At 37.9% G+C, this 23,595-nt stretch overlaps 1 protein-coding gene, 3 long non-coding RNA genes and 1 pseudogene across 4 annotated transcripts; 3 read left to right on the top strand and 2 right to left on the bottom strand.

Moving 5' to 3' along the window:
* Positions 1–478: 478 nt before the first annotated feature.
* On the top strand, positions 479–1,866 carry LOC122650914 (annotated as a pseudogene).
* Positions 1,867–3,922: 2,056 nt separating this feature from the next.
* On the bottom strand, positions 3,923–11,287 carry LOC122652105 (1,4-dihydroxy-2-naphthoyl-CoA synthase, peroxisomal). The gene is made up of 10 exons (XM_043845778.1): positions 10,946–11,287; positions 10,176–10,298; positions 9,244–9,345; positions 8,787–8,825; positions 8,600–8,698; positions 5,178–5,225; positions 4,741–4,836; positions 4,459–4,581; positions 4,075–4,244; positions 3,923–3,998 (listed from the first exon to the last, which is right to left on the bottom strand). Exons 1-9 carry the CDS (start codon positions 11,201–11,203, stop codon positions 4,128–4,130), a joined length of 1,005 nt encoding a protein of 334 aa, XP_043701713.1. The 5' UTR covers positions 11,204–11,287; the 3' UTR covers positions 3,923–3,998; positions 4,075–4,127.
* Positions 4,083–17,479, top strand: LOC122652107. Its single transcript, XR_006331557.1, has 2 exons — positions 4,083–4,132; positions 17,396–17,479. It is a non-coding gene; the product is annotated as an uncharacterized LOC122652107 (long non-coding RNA).
* A 299-nt stretch (positions 17,480–17,778) lies between these two features.
* On the top strand, positions 17,779–18,146 carry LOC122652108. Its single transcript, XR_006331558.1, has 2 exons — positions 17,779–17,847; positions 18,003–18,146. It is a non-coding gene; the product is annotated as an uncharacterized LOC122652108 (long non-coding RNA).
* LOC122652106 lies at positions 17,983–20,197 on the bottom strand. The gene is made up of 4 exons (XR_006331556.1): positions 20,184–20,197; positions 19,734–19,954; positions 18,404–18,451; positions 17,983–18,095 (listed from the first exon to the last, which is right to left on the bottom strand). It is a non-coding gene; the product is annotated as an uncharacterized LOC122652106 (long non-coding RNA).
* Between the last annotated feature and the right edge of the window lie 3,398 nt (positions 20,198–23,595).

Raw genomic sequence — 23,595 nt, 5'->3', positions numbered from 1 at the left:
TTCGATGGGCATATGTGTTGAAACCAGTCCAAACCATCGAAACCGGTCGAATATTTTATCAAATCCCCCTTCAACTCGTCTCAGAAACCTGCGAAACCGAGTTAACTCGGTGGTTTCAACAGGTTTCGATCGAGTTTTTCTTCCATGGTTACCACCACTATCGTCTCCCTGCACAACCCCATCTTGCAACCCCCATCGCCCATCGTTGCCACTATCCCCGCACCTGCAACCCCAACCCACAATCATCATCTCCCCTCTGAAAATCCCCAACAGCCATCACCTGTTTGAAAATCCCCCCAATTGCCATCGCCATAGCCTTATTATTTTTCCTGTGTGATTCCTGATTCATCAATATTCATCTGTAGCGACGGTGTTTTTGGTTCCATGTCTTGTAAATTCATCTTACCTTTTAAGCGCGCCGCTAATTTCAAGCGTCACTTATCAGTCATCATCTAATGCTCTTGTTCAAACTCTGGAAATGGTGAAGAACATGAAGACCACCCATGTAATAAGACTTTCACGTCTTTTCTGTTAGACTACTCAGAGATGCAATGGAGACCTTTGGAGTGAACCATGCCAATGTATCAGTGCTTTGTTTTGTTCAAACGTTTTGAGAATTTCTGCAAAACTGGGTTTCCTTCCTGAAAGGAAGACAAGTACATTCACAAATCGTTAAATTAGGATTTTATCATAGACAATCTCTTCAAAACCAGCTTTTGGGTATGTATCTGAGATATAATGAGTTTGTGGATGCATGTAGGTTGTTCGATGAAATGGATGAAAAAAATGTTGTGTCATGTAATACAATGATATCTGCGGCTGTTGGCTGTGGTAGAAGTTTTCAGTCAACCCGCAATCTGGGTTTGTTATATTTCAAGGAAATGCTTGTAGATATGGTGGAGCTGATATCACTTTTATTCGTTTGCTCTGCATCAGCATTGAGCTAAATGACGTTGAGATTGGGAAACAGTTGCATTGCTTTTATTATCAAAACAAAATTAGCTTTGAATTCTTTTGTTGGAAGTGGTCATTGATATCTATTTGAAGTGTAGTTTAGTTGAAGATGCATGATGAGTAAAATTCTTCTTAGAGAGATGGTCTTGTGGAATATGGTGGTTTCCTGCTATGCATATAACAGATTGGCGAAAGAGGCTTTTTGTATCTTTAAGTTGATGCGGTCTGACAGTGTAAATGGGGATGACTTTACTTTTAGTAGTCTTTAAAATCTTGTGGGGTTTTGGGCTCTTGCGAATTGGGAGGCAGGTACATGGCCTTATTGTTAGGCTCTCCTTTGATGTGGATGTTCTTGTGGTTAGTGTACTTGTTAACATGTTTTTGCAAAAAAAAAAAATTTATGGTGGATTCTCGCAGGGCTTTTGATGGAATGATTACCCGCAATGTTGTGTCTTAGACCACCATGATTGTGGGTTGACAGTTTGGCGTTGGAAGGGAAGCTATGAAGCTTCTCAAGAATATGATTCAACAAGGATTTGTAATGCCAGAAGAACTTAAATGGGCTAGCACCCTCGGTTCATGTGCCAGTCTGCCTGCAACCAGTGAAATAGTCCAAGCTCATGCCCATGTAGTGAAAATGGGTTTGGCCTTCTTGTCAATAGCAAATGCCCTCATTAATGCATACGCCAAGTGCGGTATTCAGTGCATTTCAGTGTTTTAATTCAATTGCAGACCCAGACATTGTTACATGGACTTCCTTGATTGCTGCTTGTGCATTTCATGGTGTTTTCAGAGAAGCTATAGAAATTTTTGAGTAGATGTTGTCCAAAGGTTTGAAGCTTTGATCACATTGCATTCTTTGGCGTCCTCTCTGCTTGTAGCCATGGAGGCCGAGTAGAAGATAGACTATGAGACTTTACCTCAATGGCTGAGGATCATGAAGTTGAATGGAGTATTTCGATAATTTACTCTGACTTACTGATACTATGCTATTATTTTGTCATTTGTTCTTCTAATGATCAAAATAATATAATTTATAACAATAGTTCTTCAACAAAACAAGGATGGATGAGGAAAGGAATTAATTGCTACAATATAATTACCATATTGATGCTTGAATTAAACATGATCTTAAATCTGAAATATTAACATGAATCTATTTAACTGGATTAATATGTTTTCCTAATTACTTATTGTTTTTAAGTTATTTAATATTTATTTATCTAGAATGTTTTATTTATTCTTTAATCCAATATCCCTGTGCATTGCACAAGATCCTTGTTGTTATTGTTGATAATATTCATTACCAAAAAAAAACATTGCTGATAATATTCATGTATGGTTCATGTACATTATATATAGTATGAATGATGGCAATTTGGTAAATATTAGGAATATGCAAAATTGGAGAATGGTATTTAAATTTGTACCATGGCATTTTCATATTTATATGGTGTAGAAACAGAATTGATTCTGTCAGTGCATGCCAAACGTTGATTCTGGTCTTTCTATTCTGGATTTGATACCAGAATGCTGTTACCAAACACCAATCCTACTCCCAAAAATTATGGAATCAGCAGAATGAGATCGGTTATAAAACAGGGCCTAAGTAAGGACAGTTCAAGCTTTTAATCTCTTCCTTCGTTGCCACGTGATGGAGTTTCTGTACGAGTGTTGTCACGTGCAGCCATGTAGGATTGTGTGTAGATGCTTGATGAGCAGTGAGTATTGATATGTATTGTGGTATTGATATACATTACTGTTCGAGCTTTTAAGAAAAGCAGTTGTAACATTCATTTCAACCGACACTCATTTCACCTTATTGAGAGGGACAACTTTTATCAATTGTTTGAAAGCCCTTTGTTCTGTAGCAAGAGAACCAGTATGGAGGTTCAGTATCATTAAGGGAGATTCTACGAGTACCTACATTGCATCCTGAGCAGGTTTACTATAGCAACCTTACATAAGAAGCGAGAACTTTGGCAATCCAATCTTGAATCAACCTTAATTAACTCAAGATCCAAGTCCAATATGATACCATTGTCTCTATCAATGCTGCATCTCATGATTATATGACCCAATCTTTCAGTCTCTTGTTTCTCTATAGGCTAACAAGCAATCAGTAGCATAGGAACTCTATTTTGATATGGGACATGGACTTGTGCATTGTGAATGCTATAATGTCAAACTTGTGTTTACTTATTTTTGTTTACCTTGTATAAGAGCAACTCTGGAGAATTGAACACTAGACTTCTACCACCGGAGCAACCAACTCAGCTAAGCATTGATTGATTATACACTTTATAATAAGATCATTTTAGTAAAAATATGGCATCTATTTCCTGGTCATCTGGCATTCTGGCCATGTATGGAGTAGCAACCAACAAAAGGTCAAGGTTGTAGTAGCGGTTCTGAGACTCATCTTATGTATCGCCATCTTCTGCATAACTGCTTTCTTCTATGTGTTCTTTTTCGTTTTAGTGGAGTGGCAGCTTTTCTTCGGCGGGTATAGCGGATTGGTTTTATGGAATGGAAAAATCTACTCTTTTTATATGCAAAAACCCTCAAGGATGGAAATTTTTACCAAGCTTCTCACCGGGCAGAAACTAAAGTACAAACTTTAGAAGATTCTCAAAGAAAGAGGACTCCCATAGACTCCGATGAGGGTAACTTACTGTCTATTTTGAAATTATAGTGGGTGACAAAATTCTCCTACAGATTGACATGAAAGAAATAACTGGCCTGAATAAGGTGATTCTTTTACTTGTTTCTTCCCAGAAAATATGACCAAGGTATTTAATTATTGGGAAAAAGGCAGGCAAACACGACCACCTAATACGAGCCCCCTAACATTCCTGCCATCTCTCTCATCATTTTTAAGTAGATAAGAGAATTGGACAGAGGCAAACAAGGATAATATACATATGGATGATACAGAAGATAAGAGGGGGAAACTGCAATAAATATGTAGGGAATTGGACAGAGGCTAACAAGGATAAATACATAAGGATGATACAGAAGATACCTATAAATAGATGGTCCAGCTTAGCCATGCCAGTCGGTACACGTCACAGAAACACTGTTATTTAAAGGTTTGAAAAGTCTCAAAATGAATATAACCCGTTCTTTACACTTTCAATGAGAATAGCGGTGATCACATTAGCAAATTCATACTAAGGTCGATGAGGAAATTTTGAGAAATCTGGGCGTCTGCGTTGCTTATAGGCTGTCTTCCCCTCATTCCCCTCCTCGGTACCATAAAATATAAGTGTAGCATTTCCACCAAGCTCCTGTAATCAGAATGATAGCAAAATTGAGGACCGTCGGGTGTGAGGGACTTTTCCATTGTTTGTGTCAATGCATACCAAAGCTACCACATCAGATGACCTCACAGTGCAAAACAAACATGGATCATGCAGTCCACGGTGTATAGCATTATGGTGTGAGAAGCTACATCACACACCTAACCATGGGCCTTAAGTTATATAAGAAGTTTGGAGATACCTGCAGACCAGCATGACCATCATCAACTGCATTGAGAGAAGCTTTGAGAACCCGAACTGCAGTGGGACTATTTCTTAGGATCTCCCTGCACCATTTAAGAGTTTCTTTCTCCAAATCTTCAAGCTGGTTAAAATGAGAAAATCAGGTATCGTTTGTTGACCAGATAAACTATATACTGTCTGTTCTGTCAGTGCACGATGCACGTGGTAAGAGAAGGGAACTAAAAGTGTTTCTTAAATGCATTGCCATAGAAAGTGGTTAAAGACTTAATGGGGAACTAACCGGCACCACGGTGTTAACTAGGCCCATTTTCTCTGCTTCAGACGCGCTGTAAAATCTTGCCAAAAACCACATTTCACGCGCTTTTTTAGGACCGATCTGATCGAGCAGAAGAGAAGTTCTAGAAGTTAATAACAGATGTAATAGAATAAAAAAACATCAAACTGTAGACTGCATCCTCTCAAAAAATTGGAACTAATTCACAAGTGAGCATAAAATGGATGATGCTATGTATAGTTGGAACTTGAGAACCAGAGGAGAACCCAAGGTGAAATTGGGGATGGGGGGACTGCATATTAGCAGCAAGAAGCTCAGGAAGCTGCAGAAAAGGATGGAACTTTAAATTGTTTTAGAACTGTGTCCATTACTTTGGTTTTGTAGCCACCGGACAAGGTAATGTGGGGCCCAAAAGAAAAGGCATCTCTTTCTTAGAGGCTTACCAAGCGAGACATAATGGAACTTCCGTAACCTGCATCAAAGCTCCCGACCTGCAATAATCATACATGAAGAATAGCTTGAGCATCCATCACTTACCATGACATTTTCTCAACCAAATAATCAAATTTTAATTTCAATCCTGATTTCTAACAGAAACCGAAGTATTTTGCCAAAATCAATTTTGAAAAAGTGATTATAGAGATCATGTAATATGCATAACTTCAATCCATTTCAACCAAAATTGTTGAAATACTTCAATTCCCTTCCCCATCAAAACGAGTATATTTGGTGATATTGACCAAAACTTCAAACATCTAATTCCATGATCCCAACTAGATTAGTTGGCTATAAGAATACTGTTCCACAATTCCACTATGTCAAGAACTACATCTTCCATTAGTTCATACTTCTTCAACTTTTCTCTCACACTACATCAATCCAAGTCCTTTTTGGGCTTCCCCTTGCTTGTCTAGAGCTTTTAACTTCCATCACATGACCCTTAACTGGTGCGGTCATTGGCTTTTTTGCCTGGGTATGGCAAGGAAATGAGTATGGATTTTGAAGCATCCAGGTAATTTAGGTCATTCCACATGTGAACCATCTCAGTTGATAGCAAGTGATAAAAAGATGAAACACTATTCTATTTTCAAGTAGGATTGCTGCAATGAGGGGGATTTGGAAAAGGGGTGAGCTGTAATACCCCATCCCCGGAAAAGGATTTATTGAAAAGTATTGATTATTGAGGTTTATGACTAATAGGTACAATGCGGGTTCACTTCAATGGAATCCGGTTCACGTTAACCCAACAGACAGTTATTGACATTACAGGTAAATATGATTTATATGATTTATAGCATTGAGTGGGTTGGATGACCCTAAGAATAGTGTGGACCCTACCGGCGTTCCACAATAAAGAGAAAAGCAGTTAGAGGTATGATTTGAGATGAAGTGTCAACTTCACGTTAGTTTTAGAAGACCATCAAGTCAGAATTTGGAAAAGCCCAAAACATGAAAAACATGGGACATTGAGTTATCTTTCCATAGGAAAAAGAATCAGTTCATTTGGATGTGTATCGGCTGAGACACGGCTGAAACAATGAGCAAAGGTCAACCAGAGGAATTCGGAGTAAGCAGCCAGTGACCAACCAGTCCTGACAACCAGTTGGCCATATCAGAAGGTCAGTAGTCCAATCGGTTGCTCCTACCAGTTGACCGGTTGCGCCAAAAAAGGTCTTTTAAAAGAGCTAATTCAACTCATTTCTAAGTATTCTAACACTTGGAAGAGTGAGAGATAGAGAGGGCTTGAGGCTCAAGATCTTGAAGATTTAAGCACCAAATCATAGTTGAGGCTCTTTGGATCGAAAGGGAAACACAAGAACCAAAGGAAATCTCTCCTTTTAAGGTTTTGAAGCTCCAAAAAGGTAAACCCTAAGCCCCTTTCGATACTTTGAGTGTTTTAAGATGATCTAATCCGTTAGAAAGTTCCCTAATAGTGTTGTGATAGTGTTAAAATGAATTATATAGAAAGGGGATGAGATTCCATAGAGTTATGGAAGAAAAAATAGTAAAAACCCTATTTTGGGGTTTAGGTTTTCCCAATTTGAATACCGGTCCGATTTAGGGATCAACCGGTGGTGAAAAGATGCCCAAGTAGGGCTATAGAGACATTTAGTTAAGTATGGATGGTGGGGGACTATATCATCATTCCAAGAGTATAAAAGAGAAGCCTAATGTGAATGAAATGTCGTGTACGGGTCCAGTTTGATCTGAAAGGTGACAGAGATTTGTCAAAGGCACTGTTGAGTACAGTAGAAACACAGACAGGTGAGGGAATTCTTGTCATATCACATTGTTTTCATAGCACAACATGTTTAAGATTTATTATGCATGTTTTGAGATTATGACATAGCACTCTCTTGCACGTTGTATAAGAAATGAAATATATGATATGTTTAGCATAACATGTTGTATTGTTATGAAAGATATCCTAGTATGTCATGATCCTAATGCTAAGATAAAAAGAAAAGAGACAGAGACAAAGATAGGAAAGAAAATAGCATAGAGACTGAGAGCTCACCCATGCGACTCTCAAGATACGACCTAGATCCTTTCAGTCCCAAAGTTAGGGGCAAGAAAAGGGAGAAGCATTGAGGGAGGAGCATGTGGATGTCACTCTAAGTAAAGAATAGTTAAAGCACAGTAAAGATATTTTCAGTAAGCATGTTTTCCCAGTTAGTTTAAATGTCAAGCATGTTCTTATATGTATGATTAGTTATAGTATACAGATTTACATATTATGTTAATAACATGATTTGCCCAGCATAGCATGATTGATTACATTCATGAGCATGATGTGAAATTTATTCTTCTCATTGGGCTAGTTGAGCTCACCCCACAGTTTATGATCTTTTTACAGAGTATGCACATGTTGAGTGCAAGTGTATGGATTATATCCGGAGAGCAGAAGGCAGGACGTCAGGCCTTCCAAGTAGTTGATCAGAGAGATCACAGACCTTTGATGTATTGATGTACTTGAGGTGTATATTGACAGATAGTCTTTTGATATAAAAGTATAGCCATAGTTTCAGTAATGTAATTATGATAGTAGTAATAGGGATGTGATAGTATGAATGTTTAAAGTATGATGGCTGATGCCAGAGTCTACAGATGATTATAGGAATGTTTAAAGTATTTCCGCTGCGATATTCTAACGGTGGTCTGTGAGGGCCAGCCCCATATCTTATCCGGATTTGGGGCGTTACATGAGCTCTGTAGGGATGCTGAAACTAGTACCTAAAATGCAAATGTGCAAGCAGCCAGTGACAATTTTGGCCACACAATCTCAGTAATCTTTCTTTTCCACCCTTAAACAGGATAACCATGGCCTGATCTAGTTATTTGTCTAATTGACAACCTAGAACATCATACATCTTAAACATGCTGAAAAATCGTTGTGACCTGTCTTCTCTATCGATGATTGGCCGAAGAAGAAGAGTATGTGAAATGGTACACTATTAAGGATAAATAAACTTACATTCTCAAAAGCACTCTGTTAAGAAGCAGCCAAAGGAATTATAAGGATACTTGTTTTTTTCCGTGGGGAGGGGAGATTTGGGTAAGTTTTTAGTGATTACTGTGTAGAAGACACATTTGCAGCCATCAATATTCAGAAATTTCATGAAATAGATTTAACTTGATTATGAATTGCAGTATCGAATCTTAAGTTCCAAGTGATGTTTAGACTTCAGAGGTTTCTTAACACTTCAATTATCACCAGGTGACTGGTATCCTTAAAATGATCAATGATCCGAGTAAGTCAAGTCAAAGTGAACAAAGCCTCATCATCACATGTCCGGCTTAAATAATGTCCGGTTGAAAATTTAAGTCACATAATAACAAGTGACAAGATGAACAAGATAAGGACCTTTGGGCCTGTCTGACCAAAAATAGCATTATCAGCTGCAATTGTTAGATCACACACCATGTGCAATACATGTCCTCCTCCAACAGCATAGCCTGCAACCTGGAGATGAAACAAAGAAGGTTAATTCACAGGCCAAATGACACGAATATCAGACACATAGAGATAAAAGCAGAGAGAGAGAATTTACCATGGCTATTACTGGTTTAGGGAGACGACGAATTTGTACCTGTATGAAAACAAGGAGAATTTAAGAAATAATACAGGAGTATATTCCGGGAAAAGAATAGATAATATACCACTTCTTGATTCTTAAAAAGACTAATGTTTACAAAAAAATAAAAAAAAAGTTTCCTAATGCACAAAGCTCTCGCTACTGCAGGGTCTGGGAGGGGCAAATGTATGCAGCCTTACCCTGCTTCGCAGGAGAGGCTGTTTCTAAGTTTTGAACCCGCAACCAATAGGTTGCAATAGTGCAACTTAACCATTGCGCCAAGGCTTGCCTAATTAAGAAGACCAACGTTTATCTCGATATAAATATTTTTTTAAATTGCAGGGAAATAAATAAGAACAAGAAAAACAACAGACAATAAGGACAAGAAGGTTGTACAGTACTGAACAATCAGTTCTCTCAGAATAAATACCACCTGTAGGTCTAGAACATTAAGACGACCAAAGTTTTCAAAATCAGCATATCCATCTGTGCTTCTCAGTGATTGATCACCACCACTACAAAAAGCCTTTGTACCCTGAAATGCAAACTTTCAACATTAACAACAAGCACCAACATATATAAAGAAAAGGACAATAACTGACAAATACATGTTAGCTATTATAATTTGGCTCTTATTGAAATTGGTCTGACCCAGACTCGGTGAATTTATTTACCATGAAAGATCCAAGAAAACAGAAACTTAAGACGAAGGGGGAGACGTTAAATTAAACTAACTATTCCTTATCCCAATTACTCAGGTCAGATGGAAGAATCCTGTCCTGCTGTACCCTAAGGCCATAGCAATTGCCAACTGGTATCTTTTCTCACTTCTTCAATCCAGGTAATGTTCAGCCTTCTCCTTGTCAATTAAACACCTCAAATTCACACCATATCAACCTCAGTGGTATATTCAATGGTAGCTTGGTCATTCGATGTACATTATCTCTTATTTTGTTTAGTAATACAATTCTTTGCTGATCTTTAGCCAAAACAAAAAATGGTATATTCAATGGCACTCATAAAAAAAATTATAATAAATAAACTCTTCCTTCATCTTGTCTACTCTTGATGCTACTCATATGTTCCCTGGAATTTATTTATTTATGAATCTCTTGTTCCTAGTTCTGCCACTCATCCATCTTGTTTCATCCACATGTCATTTTATGTAAGTATTTGTTTCTCATTTGCTCAATATTGAGATCATTATAGGTTTTACAGATGAAATAAGCAACCAGTGGAAGTGTACAAAATATGAATTATTGAAAAGATAAACAATGACTCCATATAAAATTCAATAAATTAAAAAAATTAAATGATGACTATTTCATATTAAATTCAATTAAAAAAATGTGAACGAGAATGTACCTTCCCTGTAAGGATAATTACTCCCACTGAACTATCGTCCCTGGCATCGTTGAAAGCACGAATGAGCTCTTTAATAGTCTGTGGCCGGAAGGCATTCCTTTTCTCTGGCCGGTTGATTGTAATCTACAACCAAATGAAAGATACATTGAAGTAAAGGTCTAGCTATGCATTCAAGGACAACAACCAATGGCATCGAAATGATGGAATGGCCCCAACCACCAGTGGTAGAAAGGCTGTAAGCCTCTCCCTACCCCCAACAGTGCTCTCAATATACTGAGATCTAAGCACATAATACAAATAAACAGGAATCAACCCTATCAACTCTTGTCGCTTTAGGAATATTGCCTAGGAAGTCACTCGGCTTACTATGATCCTTGCACAAATTACATCACTGAGATATGCCTTGGGAATGCTCCAACTTGAATATGTATATAATTGCAGTCTCATTTGATTTATTACTACTATACTTCAAATTCCAGCAAAATGTAACACAAGTGGAAAAAAGAAGAATCAATTGTAGTGAACTTGGTTGCCAATTTCTCACGAAGTTTCATTGAAGCGGCAGAAATAGCTCCATTGAGATATCGTGGAAAGTTCTAATTTTGGATATGATATTCAAAAACAATTTTACCAAATCCGTATTCAGGAACTCCTGAACCCAGAATCATAAAGTAGTTATCAACCATCGGAGGGAAAGCACGGAAAGGAAGTCAATCAATCATTTGCTGAGTGACCAAGAACATAACAAAAAGAAAGAAATAAAAACAAACCTTTGCGATTCCTTCTCCTACTGCTTTCTCGTAGATAATATCCACAAACTCCTTCCCTGAATCGTCGAGGGCGGGTCTCCACACAGCTTCATGCGTCGGAACTTCCCCGTGTACTCGGTGGTAGCTGTCGTTCATGGAAGCATTACAGAGATGAATGGGAGAGTGGTCTGGACGAGAGTGAAGCGGCATAAGATGATTAGCCACTGAAGCCACTCTTCTTGTAATGGTTTTCAGGTCTTTCTCCCCATTTTCCGCCATTAGAGGAGCCAAGGTAGATCAGAAATTCTGAGATTTCGTACAACATGGATGTGGGTTTCATCTCGTTTCAAGTTCTGATTAATTGGATAAGCCGGATAAGTTGATAAGATGTGGACATAACCCCAAAAATTGTCCAGAGACTCGCTGTAAATTTCCGCTCTCAGGCTGTTTACTGTTGACCCTGTTGTTTCAAAAGGTCACTATCTGGGGTTTCCAACTGTTAAACGGTTCTATTTACTTCCAGTTTTTGGTTCGATTTGGATTGGTTTGATTTGATTCCAGTTTCGATTTAGTTTTAGTGCAAATCTTTAGTTTAATTCTGTTATGAATGGCTGTTCTGGTTCAAGCAGGTCTGACCGGTCTGGTACGGGCTTGATCAGCTCTTCTACTGGGACAAGTGCAAAGCCAACTGATGGAAATCGTTTTGCTGCTCTACAGAGCATGGAGACTATTGAAAATGAAGAAGTTGTTGTTGAGGATTCGATAGTTCCTCGCGAGCGTGATCGAAGCCCGGGTCGGAGCATCCTTTGCAATGCTCCACCTCTATTACCTTGAGATGATTAAAATAGGGGCATGGAATACTAGGGGTTTAAATGAGCCTGGTAAACAAAGAGCAGTGTTAGATTTGGCTTCTAAAAATCAACGTATTTTACATGATATTAGAGGGAAATTCTCTGCTATTCAATCTGTTATTCTGGACAGCTCCCTAAATAGAGAATTTTTTAGTCGATGGGGGTATCATCGTGTCTTACTCCATCCTGTGCCTTCACCTTTTGTTTGGCCTTCTCCGCCGCTTGGTTGGGTTGCGCTAAATTGTGATGGATCTGTTAAACAGGAGATGGGTGGTTATGGTGCAATTGGACGAGATCACTTGGGTGAGCCTGTATTTGCATTGGCTGGAGGAATTAGGGATAACAATATTATTCGTGTGGAATTCTATGCTATAAGAAGTGGTTTATTGAGAGCAAAGGCTTTTAACGTACAATAGGTTCAGGTGCACTCTGATTCTCTAGTGGCAATTCAGATGATTGTGGGGATTTTCCAATCCCCATGGGACACCTTGTGGTTGATTGAGGAAATACGTGACTTGCATGATAGTTTTTGCAACTTTTGCAATTGTAGCTTCATCCATCATCTCAAGGTAAGCAATAGTTGTGCGGAATACCTGGTTGGGTTTTTGCATTCTGCACATGAAGTGCACTTTTGTATTGATAGTCTTCCAGAGGCTCTTTCCATGATATTAAGGAATGATGCTAATGGAAAGACCTACAATAGGTTGTAAGTTATTATGATACCCTACTAATATAAGCTCATTTTAACAAAAAAAAAAAAATCAAATAACTTTATAGGGAGAAAGAACGCAACCCAATCGTGAACCTTGCCTGGCTCCTACGCCTAGATGCACATTACAGGGTTTAGTATTGTTTAGGTTCGGTTTATACGGGGTTGAGCTTCATTCACCCAGAATCGAAATTGGTCTTGATTGATTTTGATCCAAATCAACTGATTCAATTGATTCGATTCCAATTGTTTTTAGAAAGGACGGGATATCCACAACAGATTAGGCAATATTTTTACAAGTTCGAGTTGAACTTTCCAAACTATGTCCACGTCACCATCAACCATCGACCGATACACTTTAGGTTGCTTCTTTTTTTTTTGGGGGGGGGGGGAAGGAATCGTTATCCTCTCCTGTTACAGCACGGTGCTGTAACACATCGTGCGACGCTACAGAGGCCATGTGGCACAACGGGCCCCATATGGTGCACATGGCCTCTGCAGCCGCTGCACGATGCGTTGCAGCACCGTGCTATAACAGGAGACGATAAAAATTCGGGGAGGGGGGGGGGGGGAAGGGGATTGTGACTGGGAAATTAAGAGAAAAAAATAGAGTACAAAAACAAAGCCCATTGGCATGGCAAAAAGAGTAACCATAAGAGAACTATATATAACTAAGGGAAAAAGATCTCCCATGAGTCTATCTCTCTCCTCCCCATGTGAAAAGATACCCCTACCCCCTTGTTTTAAGGAGGAGAGAGATAGACACATGGGAGTGCTAGCGTAGACCACACTCCCGTATAGAAAACTGCTTCCCTACAACTAATTAAATGATGATACATAAAAATAAAAAAAAAACAAGGGGGCGGGAGAAACAATTACTGAAAGAATAATACATCAAAAGTTGGGGAAGGGTCAAACATCAAAAAACAGCATACATAAAAAAACCAGGGTTAAATGCCTATTTGTCATTGTATTTGGGCTCACAAAACGAATGAGAAGAAGTATATTTCTGAACTCAAAAGAAATAACTTCCTTGATCTGTTCTATAGCATGCCAAATAGATTAATTTAATTGTGTAAGTTGATGAGGGTTAAGGTTGAGCAAAAAATTCGTATTTGATCCATATTTGTATCTATTTTGGAGAATCCGAATCCGTCCGAAAACTAATCGGATACAAATATGATAAACCCTCTTTTTGACCGATTATTATCCGATTCATTTAGTAATCCAAATGTAATAAAATGTCTAAAATATATCTTTGTGTCTGTCTAGCTGATTAAGTTACCTTATTGGATTTTATTTTCTTTTTTTTATAATTTTACAAGTTAATATATGTGATTCTTTTTCTAGATTTTCTATTAGTTTATATATATTGTTTTATGCACTGTGATACATACAATCACATATCTATTAAAATAAATACAAGATAAAATCAAAAGTAAAAAACGTAAGAAAATTAAAGACTTAGAAGAGTAGAAGAAAGAGTAGTTGTTGAACTCTCAAGTCTCAACCCTAACCCTCATCAACAAAATAGTAAAGATGTCAACGGATAGTCGAAAATTCTTATTTGATCCGCGTTCATATCCATTTAGGAGAATCTGTATTCAAAAAATCACTATCCGAAAATTATCTAAATCCGTCCGAATACTAATAGGATACTATCCAAATCCATCCGAATAAAATTGGATACGAATATGATAATGCCACTATCCGACCGAATTCGATCTGTTTACATCCTTATGAATCACAGCGCAAAAGGTAGGTTTACCAATAATGTCTGATTTGCCACTAATTTTTTTTAAAATCCACCTCCATCCTCTCGAAAAGGGGATGATAGTTTTTTGATGTGGCCAATACTTGCTAAGCGTCTTTTTTCGAACTGAACTTGAAAAAGGACAAGAATAGGTGTTAAACATTCTCTTGAGAATTTTAACAAAGACAAAAATTAACTATGAAAAGATTTCTCCTGAGAATAAACTCCTCAGTAGGAAGAGACTAAGTCAAAGCACTCAAGCAATAAAATTATTGATCTGAACCAAATAATCCTGTGCCATGGAACTTTTTTTAATTTTGATCTAATCAAATTTCAAACAGAGACAGAGGTGAATTTCTTTGAAGAATTTGCATGCCATAGGACCAAATCACCACTCCCTCTTGTCCTTAACAAAATGGAATTTAAAATGACCAAATTTCAATTAGATTATTGGAAGTATTAGGCCCTGGACACCAAATTCCATCTCGGATAATAGAGAAACTTTGGCCATCCTATCAGATCTTGCATCATATCTGATTCGATCCTCATGCCTGGAAATAAGAACATCATTTAGATACCAATTATCAACACATAATTTTTACCAATATATATATATATATATATATATATATCAAGACTTAGATAAGTATTACAACCATCATCAATGTTTGATCAAATGGTGGCCCTAACAAGGTGTCTATATTTAAGAAGTTTTCTCCAAGGCCACCATGCATCAATTGAGCAAGAGGCACTTCAAATGGAAGCTAACTTTAAGTATCTTGAATATACTCAATCAGTCAAAATGCTTTCTTGAATATACTCAATAAGTCCAAATACCTTTTTGTCTAGATACTATTTTCCAGATAAGTTTTGTGATATCTACAAAGTTAGCTTCTTTTTACTTTACGAAGTTCTAATTCACCTTCATTTTTCAGAAGGCAAACTGTTGCCCAACTTATAGAATGAAGAAAATTAGGGTTTTCTTGAGATTTCTAAAAGAAAGAGGACATAGGATATTCAATCTTAAAAATGATGGAAGCCGAAAGCCCAAAAACACCAGACCAGTAAATATATGAATTTTGCATAATTGATCTGATGAGTTCAAGACGGCCCTGCAAAAGAAAGAATCTTATTCTTCCATAATTGTAATATCTTTCAAAGTCTATCCAAAATAGGGGAACAATACTGGGCAAATAGTTTAAAAGAGATCAAAGGAAAACCCAAATATTTAATAGCGAAATGTCCTTCAGGAACACCCAAGATGTCTATTAGTTAGGCTTTAACATCATTAGTAGTCCTAGTAAAGAAGACCAAGGATTTAAGGGGATTGATATATAGGGATAGATATAACTAAGAAGTGTTTTTTTTTTCTTTTGGTAAACAAAAATCTATTAAGATGCACATGTGAAACACATGGTTGGGGAATTACAAAGCTCCATCAACCATGGAGTGGAATTTGACCAAGTGGTTGTATGCGGTGTAGACAAGGCCTTCCAAACTAAGGAGTCAGCCATTAAGTTGGTTTCCTTAGAAAGATATTGAAAATTACATGTACTAAAATAAGATGTTAGGGTCTTGATATATGCAATAATAGGTTGAACTCTAAGGGGGATAGGCTTCGATTGGTGTTGGAACCATTAACAAGTAAGGAGAAGTGAACACCGGAGATACAGAGCATGTTATAGAAGCTGATCAATATATTCCCATATGAGATAATCAATATATTCCAATATGAATGAATGAAATTTGGGGGAAAGTCCATTTTGTATAAAAACTGATCATTATACTCTCATATGAGAAAATCAGAAGTATCAAGCTTCAGAAGAACAAGAAGTGAGTGATTCTGTCTTTAAAACCTTCGACCAAAAACTAAAGTACAGACTTTAGAACATCCTAGAGAAAAAGGACCTCCCATAGACTCCGATGAGGGCAACTTACTGCCATTTTTAAATATAACACTCTCTAATCGATTAACATTAAAGAAATAACAAGCCTGAATAAAGGGATTTTTTACTTGTTTTCTTCTACAAAAGTATGACCAAAGTGTTTTTTTACTGGGATAAAGGCAGGCACAAATTGAAGGAGCTAAAAGAGGAGTGATCTGAGACCTGGGGATGCCCCTATAAAGAGTGACCTGATCCCGATTGAAGGAGTTAAAAGAGTTAGATGTAGGCCTAAAATGGCTATAGGATAGTTTATGAAGAATGACATGCATAAACTGGGTCTTGCACCAAACATGCACTCAGATAGAGCCTATTGGAGGGCAAGGATCCATGTTGTCAACACCAATTAGCTAAGACTTTCCTATTTTATCAGGCTATACCTCTGTCCTCTTACTTTCAGTTTCATTTATTACTTCTCTCTCATCTTTTTTTTTGTTATATTCATAATTCCTCTTACTTTCTTTTCCCTTTGCAAGGACCTTAGTTTTTCCCTACTTTGTTTTGTAAGATTCTATGTAACCAACCCCATTTAATTGAGAATTTGAGATAAGGCTGAATTGTTGTTGTTGTTGTAAAGGCAAGCACACGACCATCTAATACACGCCACCTTATATTCCTTTGTTCATTTGATGTGTGGTATATGATTCGTAGCCCACCAAAACCCCTTCCCCTCTCTGGCATGTATATATGCCTAGAAACACGGGTTGCGTGCTCATCCCTCACCCTTATTTATTTTTACATCTTGCTAGAGGGCAGGCATCTTCTTAGAAGCATTGTGGCGACAGCCCAAAACATATATCCACGTACTTTCATTTTTCTCATCAGTCTCTTCAAAAAAAAAAAAAAAAGTTCCCCCATGTGAATCAGTCTCTGCAAATTGCAACAAGGTGAAAGAGTCATTGTCCCATCCTTGAAATAACCACAACAGAGAGAGGGGAAACTGCAATAAATCTGTAGGGAATTGGATAGAGGCCAACAAGGATAATATACATATGGATGATACAGAAGATACCTACACATAGATGGTCCAGCTTAGCCATGTGAGTCGTACACGTCACAGATAAAAACTGTTATTTCAAGGTTTGAGAAGTCTCAAAATGAAATGAAACATAACCAGTAATTATCAATGAAATGACTGATCATCCCTTTGGGTTAAGGACCTATGATACAACCTGTTCTTTACACCATCAATGAGAATAGCAAATTAATACTAAGGGCGATGGGGAAATTTTGAGAAATCTGGGCGTCTGCTTTGCATGTAGGCTGTCTTCCCCTCATTCCCCTCCTCGATGCCATAAATTATAAGAGCAGCATTTCCCCCAAGCTCCTGTAATAAGAATGATAGCAAAATTGAGTTCCTAGTGTGTGAGGGACTTTTCCACTGTTTGTGTCAATGAATACCAAAGCTACCATATCAGATGATCTCACAGTGCAAAATAACATGGATCATGCAGTCCAAGGTGTTTACTATTATGGTGTAAGAAACTACATCACACAACTAACCTTGGGCCTTAAAAGTAATCTAAGAAGTTTCGAGATACCGGCAGACCAGCATGACCATCATCAACCACAATGAGAGAAGCTTTAAGAACCCAAACTGCAGTGGGACTGTTTCTTAGGATCTCCCTACACCATTTAAGAGTTTCTTTCTCCAAATCTTCAAGCTGGTTAAAGTGATAAAATCAGGTATCATTTGTTGACCTGATCAACTATATTGTCTGTTCTGTCAGTGCACGATGCCTGTGGTAAGAGGAGAACTAAAAGTGTTTCTTATATGCATTGCCATAGAAAGTGGTTAAAGACTTGATCAAGAACTAACTAGCACCATAGTGTTAACTAAGCCCATTTTCTCTGCTTCAGAGACACCGTAAAATCTTGCCAAAAATCACATTTCACGTGCTTTTTTAGGACCGATCTGATCGAGCAGAAGAGAAGTTCTAGAAGTTAACGACAGACATAATAGATTCAAGAGAAAAATTATAGTGTAGACTGCATCCTCTCTCAGATAATTGGAACAAGTTCACATGTGAGCATAAAATGGATGATGCTATGTACAGCTGGACTTGAGAACCAGAGGAGAACCCAAAGTGAAATTGGGGATGGGGGAACTGCATATTAGCAGCAAGAAGCTCAGGAAGCTGCAGCTAATGGAGCTTTAAATTGTTTTAGAACTGTGTCCAATACTTTGGTTCTGTATAAGGTATCTCTTTCTTAGTGGCTTACCAAGCGAGACATAATGGAAATTCCGTAACCTGCATCAAAGCTCCCAACCTGCAATAATCATACATGAAGAATAGCTTGAGAATCCATCACTTATCATGACACTTTCTCAACCAAATAATCAAATTTTAATTTCAATCCTGATTTCAGTCGTGACAGAAACCAAAGTATTTTACCGACATCAATTTTGAAAAAGCGATATTGATAGAGATCATGTAATATGCATAAATCAATTTCAACCAAGATTATTGAAATATTTCAATTCCCTTATCCAAATGAGTGTATATGGCGATGTTGACCAGAGTTTCAAACATCTAATTCCATTATCCCAACTAGATTAGTTGGCTATAAGAATACTGTTCCACAATTCCACCATGTCAAGGACCACATCTTACATTAGCTCATAATTCTTCTACTTTTCACTCGCACTACATCAATCCAAAGGGCTTTCCCCTTCCTTGTCTAGAGTTTTTAACTTCCATCACCAGACCCTTAACTATTGCGGTCATTTGCTTTTTTTTGCCTGCGTATGGCAAGGAAATGAGTATGGATTTTGACATATCCAGGTAATGTAGGTCATTCCACATGTGAACCATCTCAGTTAATAGCAACTGATAAAAAGATGAAGCACTATTCTATTTTCAAATAGGCTTGCTGCAATGAAGGGGATTGGGAAAAGGGGTGAGATCTGTAGGGATGCTGAAACTAATACCTAAAATGCAAATGTGTAAGCAGCCAGCGACAGTTTTGGCCACACAATCTCAGTAATCTTCTTTTCTACCCTTAAACAGGATAACCATGGCCTGATCTAGTTGTTTGTCTAATTTGACAATCTAGAACATCACACATCTTAAACATGCTGAAACATTGTCGTGACCTGCCTTCTCTATAATTAATTGGCCAAGAAGAAGAGTCTGTTAGAATGGTACACTATTAAGGACAAATAAACTCACATTCTCAAAAGCATTCTGTTAAGAAGCAGCCAAAGAAATTATAAGGATACCTTTTCTTTTCGTGGGGAGGGGAGATTTGGGTTAGTTTTTAATGGTTACTGTGTAAAAGACACATTTGCAGCAATCCATATTCGGAAATTTCATGAAATAGCATTTAACTTGATTATAAATTGTAGTATTGAATCTTAAGTTTCAAGTGATGTTTAGACCTCAGAGGTTTCTTAAGACTTCAATTATCACAAGTGACTGGCATCCTGAAAATGATCAATGATCTAAGTCAAAGAGAACAAAGTTTCATCATCGCATGTCAGTCTTAAATAATGTCTGGTCAAAAATTTTAGTCGTGTAATAACAAGTGACAAGATGAACAAGACAAGGACCTTTGGGCCTGTCTGACCAAAAATAACATTATCAGCTGCAATTGTTAGATCGCATACCATGTGCAATACATGTCCTCCTCCAAGCATAGCCTGCAACCTGGAGATGAGACAAAGAAGGTTAATTCACACCCCAAATGACAGGAATATCAGACATATAGAGATAAAACTGAGTAAGAATTTACCATGGCAATTACTGGTTTAGGGAGACGACGAATTTGTATCTGTATGAAAACAAGGAGAATTTAAGAAATAATACAGGAGTATATTCTGGGAAAAGAATAGATAATATATTGCTGCTAAATTCTTAAGGAGACTAATGTTTATCGCGCTATAAATATTTTTTTTTAATTACAGGGAAACAAATAAGAACAAGTAAAAACAACAGACAAAAAGGATTAACAAGAAGGTTGTACAGTACTGAAAAACCTGTTCTCTCAGAATAAATACCACCTGTAGGTCTAGAACACTAAGAAGACCAAAATTTTCTAAATCAACATATCCATCTGTGCTACTCGGTGATTGATCACCACCGCTACAAAGAGCCTTTGTACCCTGAAATGCAAACTTTCAACATTAACAATGAGCACCGTCATATATAGGGAAAAGGGCAATAACTGACAACAAAAAAAAAAAAACTTGTTAGCTATTATAATTTGGCCATTATTGAAATTGGTCCGACCCAGTCCCGGACTCAATGAATCTATTTACCATGAAAGATCCAAGCAAACAGAAACTTAAAACAAAGGGGGAGAGATTAAATTAAACTAACTAATCCTTATCCCAACTACTCAGGTCAGATGGAATAATTCTGTCCTGCTGTACCGTAAGGCCATATCAATTGCTAACAGCTAACTAGTATCTTGTCTCACCTCTTTAATCCAGGTAATGTTCAGCCTTCTCCTAGTCTATTAAACACCTCAAATTCACACTATACAATCTCAATGGTATATCAATGGTACTCATAAATAATAATAATAATAATAATAATAATAATAATAATAATCATAATCATAATCATAATCATAATAATAATAATAGGAACCCGCCAACTTGTATGTGTATATACTCATTTGATTTATTGCTACTATACCAAAAATTCCAGCAAAATGTAACACAAGTGGAAAAAAAGAACCAATTGTAGTGAACTTGGACCAGATTTGGTATGGTTTCTATTTCAATTTTGGATTGATTTCATGAAATAGTCAAGAAATTGAAATTGAAATTGTTTTGGTTATATCAATCTGAAATATTTCAAGAATAAGAAATCCATTTGGTAGTTCAATTTCTGAGAATAAATTCTATATATTTTCTTTCGAGAGTGGTGGTGGTGGGAACATCAGGAGAAGAAGAATGGTGGTATTTATTTTTAACATAAAATCAAATTAACCATGTGCTCATTAAAGAGCAAGAACAAAATCAATTTCAATTTCAAATTTGAAAGAGCTCTTCAGCTATTTCAGAATTTTTATTCCATTTGATTTTTATTTCACTAAAATAAGCTGCAAAATTCAAACCAAACAATTTCTAAAATAGATATCACCCCATGAAATTCAAAAACAATTTTACCAAATCCATATACAGGGAACTAATCCAGTCTATTTTTCTGGGTTGTTCCATCAACATCTCCTTTTAACCTTAGCAACAAAGCAAGGTTTTGCTTATAAACCATAATTTGTCATCTTTTTTCCTTTTGGGTGAACAAAAGTAAATAAATAAACACAAACCCTTGCGATTCCTTCTCCTACTGCTTTCTCATAGATAATATCCACAAACTCCCTCCCTGATTTGTCGAGGGTGGGTCTCCACACGGCTTCTTGAGTCGTAACTTCCCCGTGTACTCGTTGGTAGCTGTCGTTCTTGGAAGCATTACAAAGATGAATGGAAGAGTGGTCTGGAGTAGAGTGAAGCGGAATAAGATGATTAGCCACTGAAGACAATCTTCTTGTCATGGTTTTGAGGTCTTTCTCTCCAGTTTCCGCCATTAGAGGAGCCAAGGTAGATCAGAAATTCTGAGATTTCGGGCAAAATATGGATTAGGATTTCATCCTCTTTCAAGTTCTGATTAATAGGATAAGCTTTATAAGTTGATACGATGTGCAAATATCCACAAAAAATCTCCAAAGACTCCATCAGACTGTAAAACCTTCCGCTCTCAGCTCTGCTTTTCAAAAGGTCACACCATCTGGGTGGCTAATTATCACCATCTCGTGAAGGAAATCATTCTCTTAACTTCTGGTTTTTCGGAAAAAAAAAAAGAAAACATAATTGTAAGTACCGTGGTCCTCGGGACGAGGGTTCCTCAGCCTTCTGGCGACAAGGATTGACTTCGATGAATAACGGCGTATCGTTCTGATATATCATCATGGGGATTGGGATCATACTTCATAAAGAAATGGAGTTGCCACCTAGGATTAGGGCCTAGGACCCAATGGGTGTAGAGATTCCATATGGTCTGGTCAGAGATTCAGGGTAAGTAGTCAGGTTACGAGAGTGGGAAGGTGTTAGGCACCCACCTCGCCCGGACAAACCGGTCTTTCTACTAGATGCGTGTTTTCGAATATTCTTCCTTAATAATATATCCTATACTAACATGCAAGGCTAAATTATGATGTACTAATCATGATAAAGAAAGAAAAATCATTTACTATGTACACTAAAACGAATTACTTTAATTGTCTACATTATGCCAAAAATAATAAGAAGGAAAGAGACAGATACCTGTCAAGAAATACAAGAAAATAATGAAAATACACCAAGTACGAAATATGTGATGTCCCACGGCTCAGGTGGAGACGGACAATCGGCTTGCCTCTCTCTTGTCGAATAGAGTAAGGACTATACGAAATGGGTGTCGTTACTCAGACTTCGGGCAGAATAACGGCTATTTAAGGGATTTTCGTTATCTGTATGCAGACAAAATAACGGCTGTGAAGGGGATTTTTCGTTATCCGTACACTGACGGGATAACGAAGTTGCGGGATAAGAACCGCTCTTTACTCGAGTGGGTAATCGAAGGATCTACCCATACCTTTGGAGTCTTGCTCCAACAGACGCTCAAGAGGGAGAGAATCAGGGGAAAAAGGGGTAAAAACAAGCTGGGAGGGTCTCTCTGCCCGAAAACTCTGTAAAATAAGGAAGGGGGACCCTCCTATTTATAGGGGAGGGGGGACCCTCAGCCCTGGCCAGATGACACCTCCACGGCGCCGTGGGGGACTTTTCCACGGTGCCGTGGGTGACGTCAGTAGGCTGATGTCACACCCCTTTGCGGCACCGTGGAAAAAATACATTGATGCCGTGGTGGGCCCCCACGGTGCCGTGGAGGTATCCACGGCGCCGTGGGAGCGCAGTGCCACTTTTCCTTGATTTTGGGCCTTAAATGGGCTCCTCTAGTATTGGGGTTCTGTCTGGGTCCATAGGCTTGGTCTTTTTGGATTTTTGTCTCCCTTTTGACTCTTCAGAAAATTTTCTGTCGGGGGGCAAAGCCCCCTATACCCCCGCAGGGGGGCTGCCTGCCCCCCTAGACCCCCACGGCCCGCTAACCGGCTAGCGGGACCGCCGTAGTTGGGGAAGGTGAGTAGTACCTCCTTCAGCGTTTAGCAAAAGGGTCTTATAAGTCATTTTAGGGATGTTAAGGTGATTTGGTTTAGATGTAGGGACAAGAGTCCTTCTTGAGAGAGATACCGATGTCTGTCCGTGTCCTGTTGTCATCATCGCCGGGGGGTGACAAAATTCAGTGTCTACAATAATATGATAAAAACTATTACAACACACTGATTGATTTATGTGTCTATCTCTCTCTTCAATTTCGAAATCCATTTTGATTTAGGCTATGTTGAAAACATAATATGATAAAAACTATTAC

Source organism: Telopea speciosissima, chromosome 2 (genome assembly GCF_018873765.1).
Source record: "Telopea speciosissima isolate NSW1024214 ecotype Mountain lineage chromosome 2, Tspe_v1, whole genome shotgun sequence".
Classification (NCBI taxonomy): domain Eukaryota; kingdom Viridiplantae; phylum Streptophyta; class Magnoliopsida; order Proteales; family Proteaceae; genus Telopea; species Telopea speciosissima.
Note: the sequence above shows the minus strand (reverse complement) of the source record. Positions and strands in the feature narration are given on the sequence as shown.

Bases quoted from the DNA above. Each gene is read 5' to 3' on its own strand.
- LOC122652105 (XM_043845778.1), bottom strand. From the start codon at position 11,203: ATGGCGGAAAATGGGGAGAAAGACCTGAAAACCATTACAAGAAGAGTG. The intron at 4,582-4,740 runs GTTAGTTCCCCA...CATTTTAACCAG, and splicing joins TAGTTAACACCGTGGTGCCG to CTTGAAGATTTGGAGAAAGA. The intron at 4,245-4,458 runs GTATCTCCAAAC...TTCTGATTACAG, and splicing joins ATGGTCATGCTGGTCTGCAG to GAGCTTGGTGGAAATGCTAC.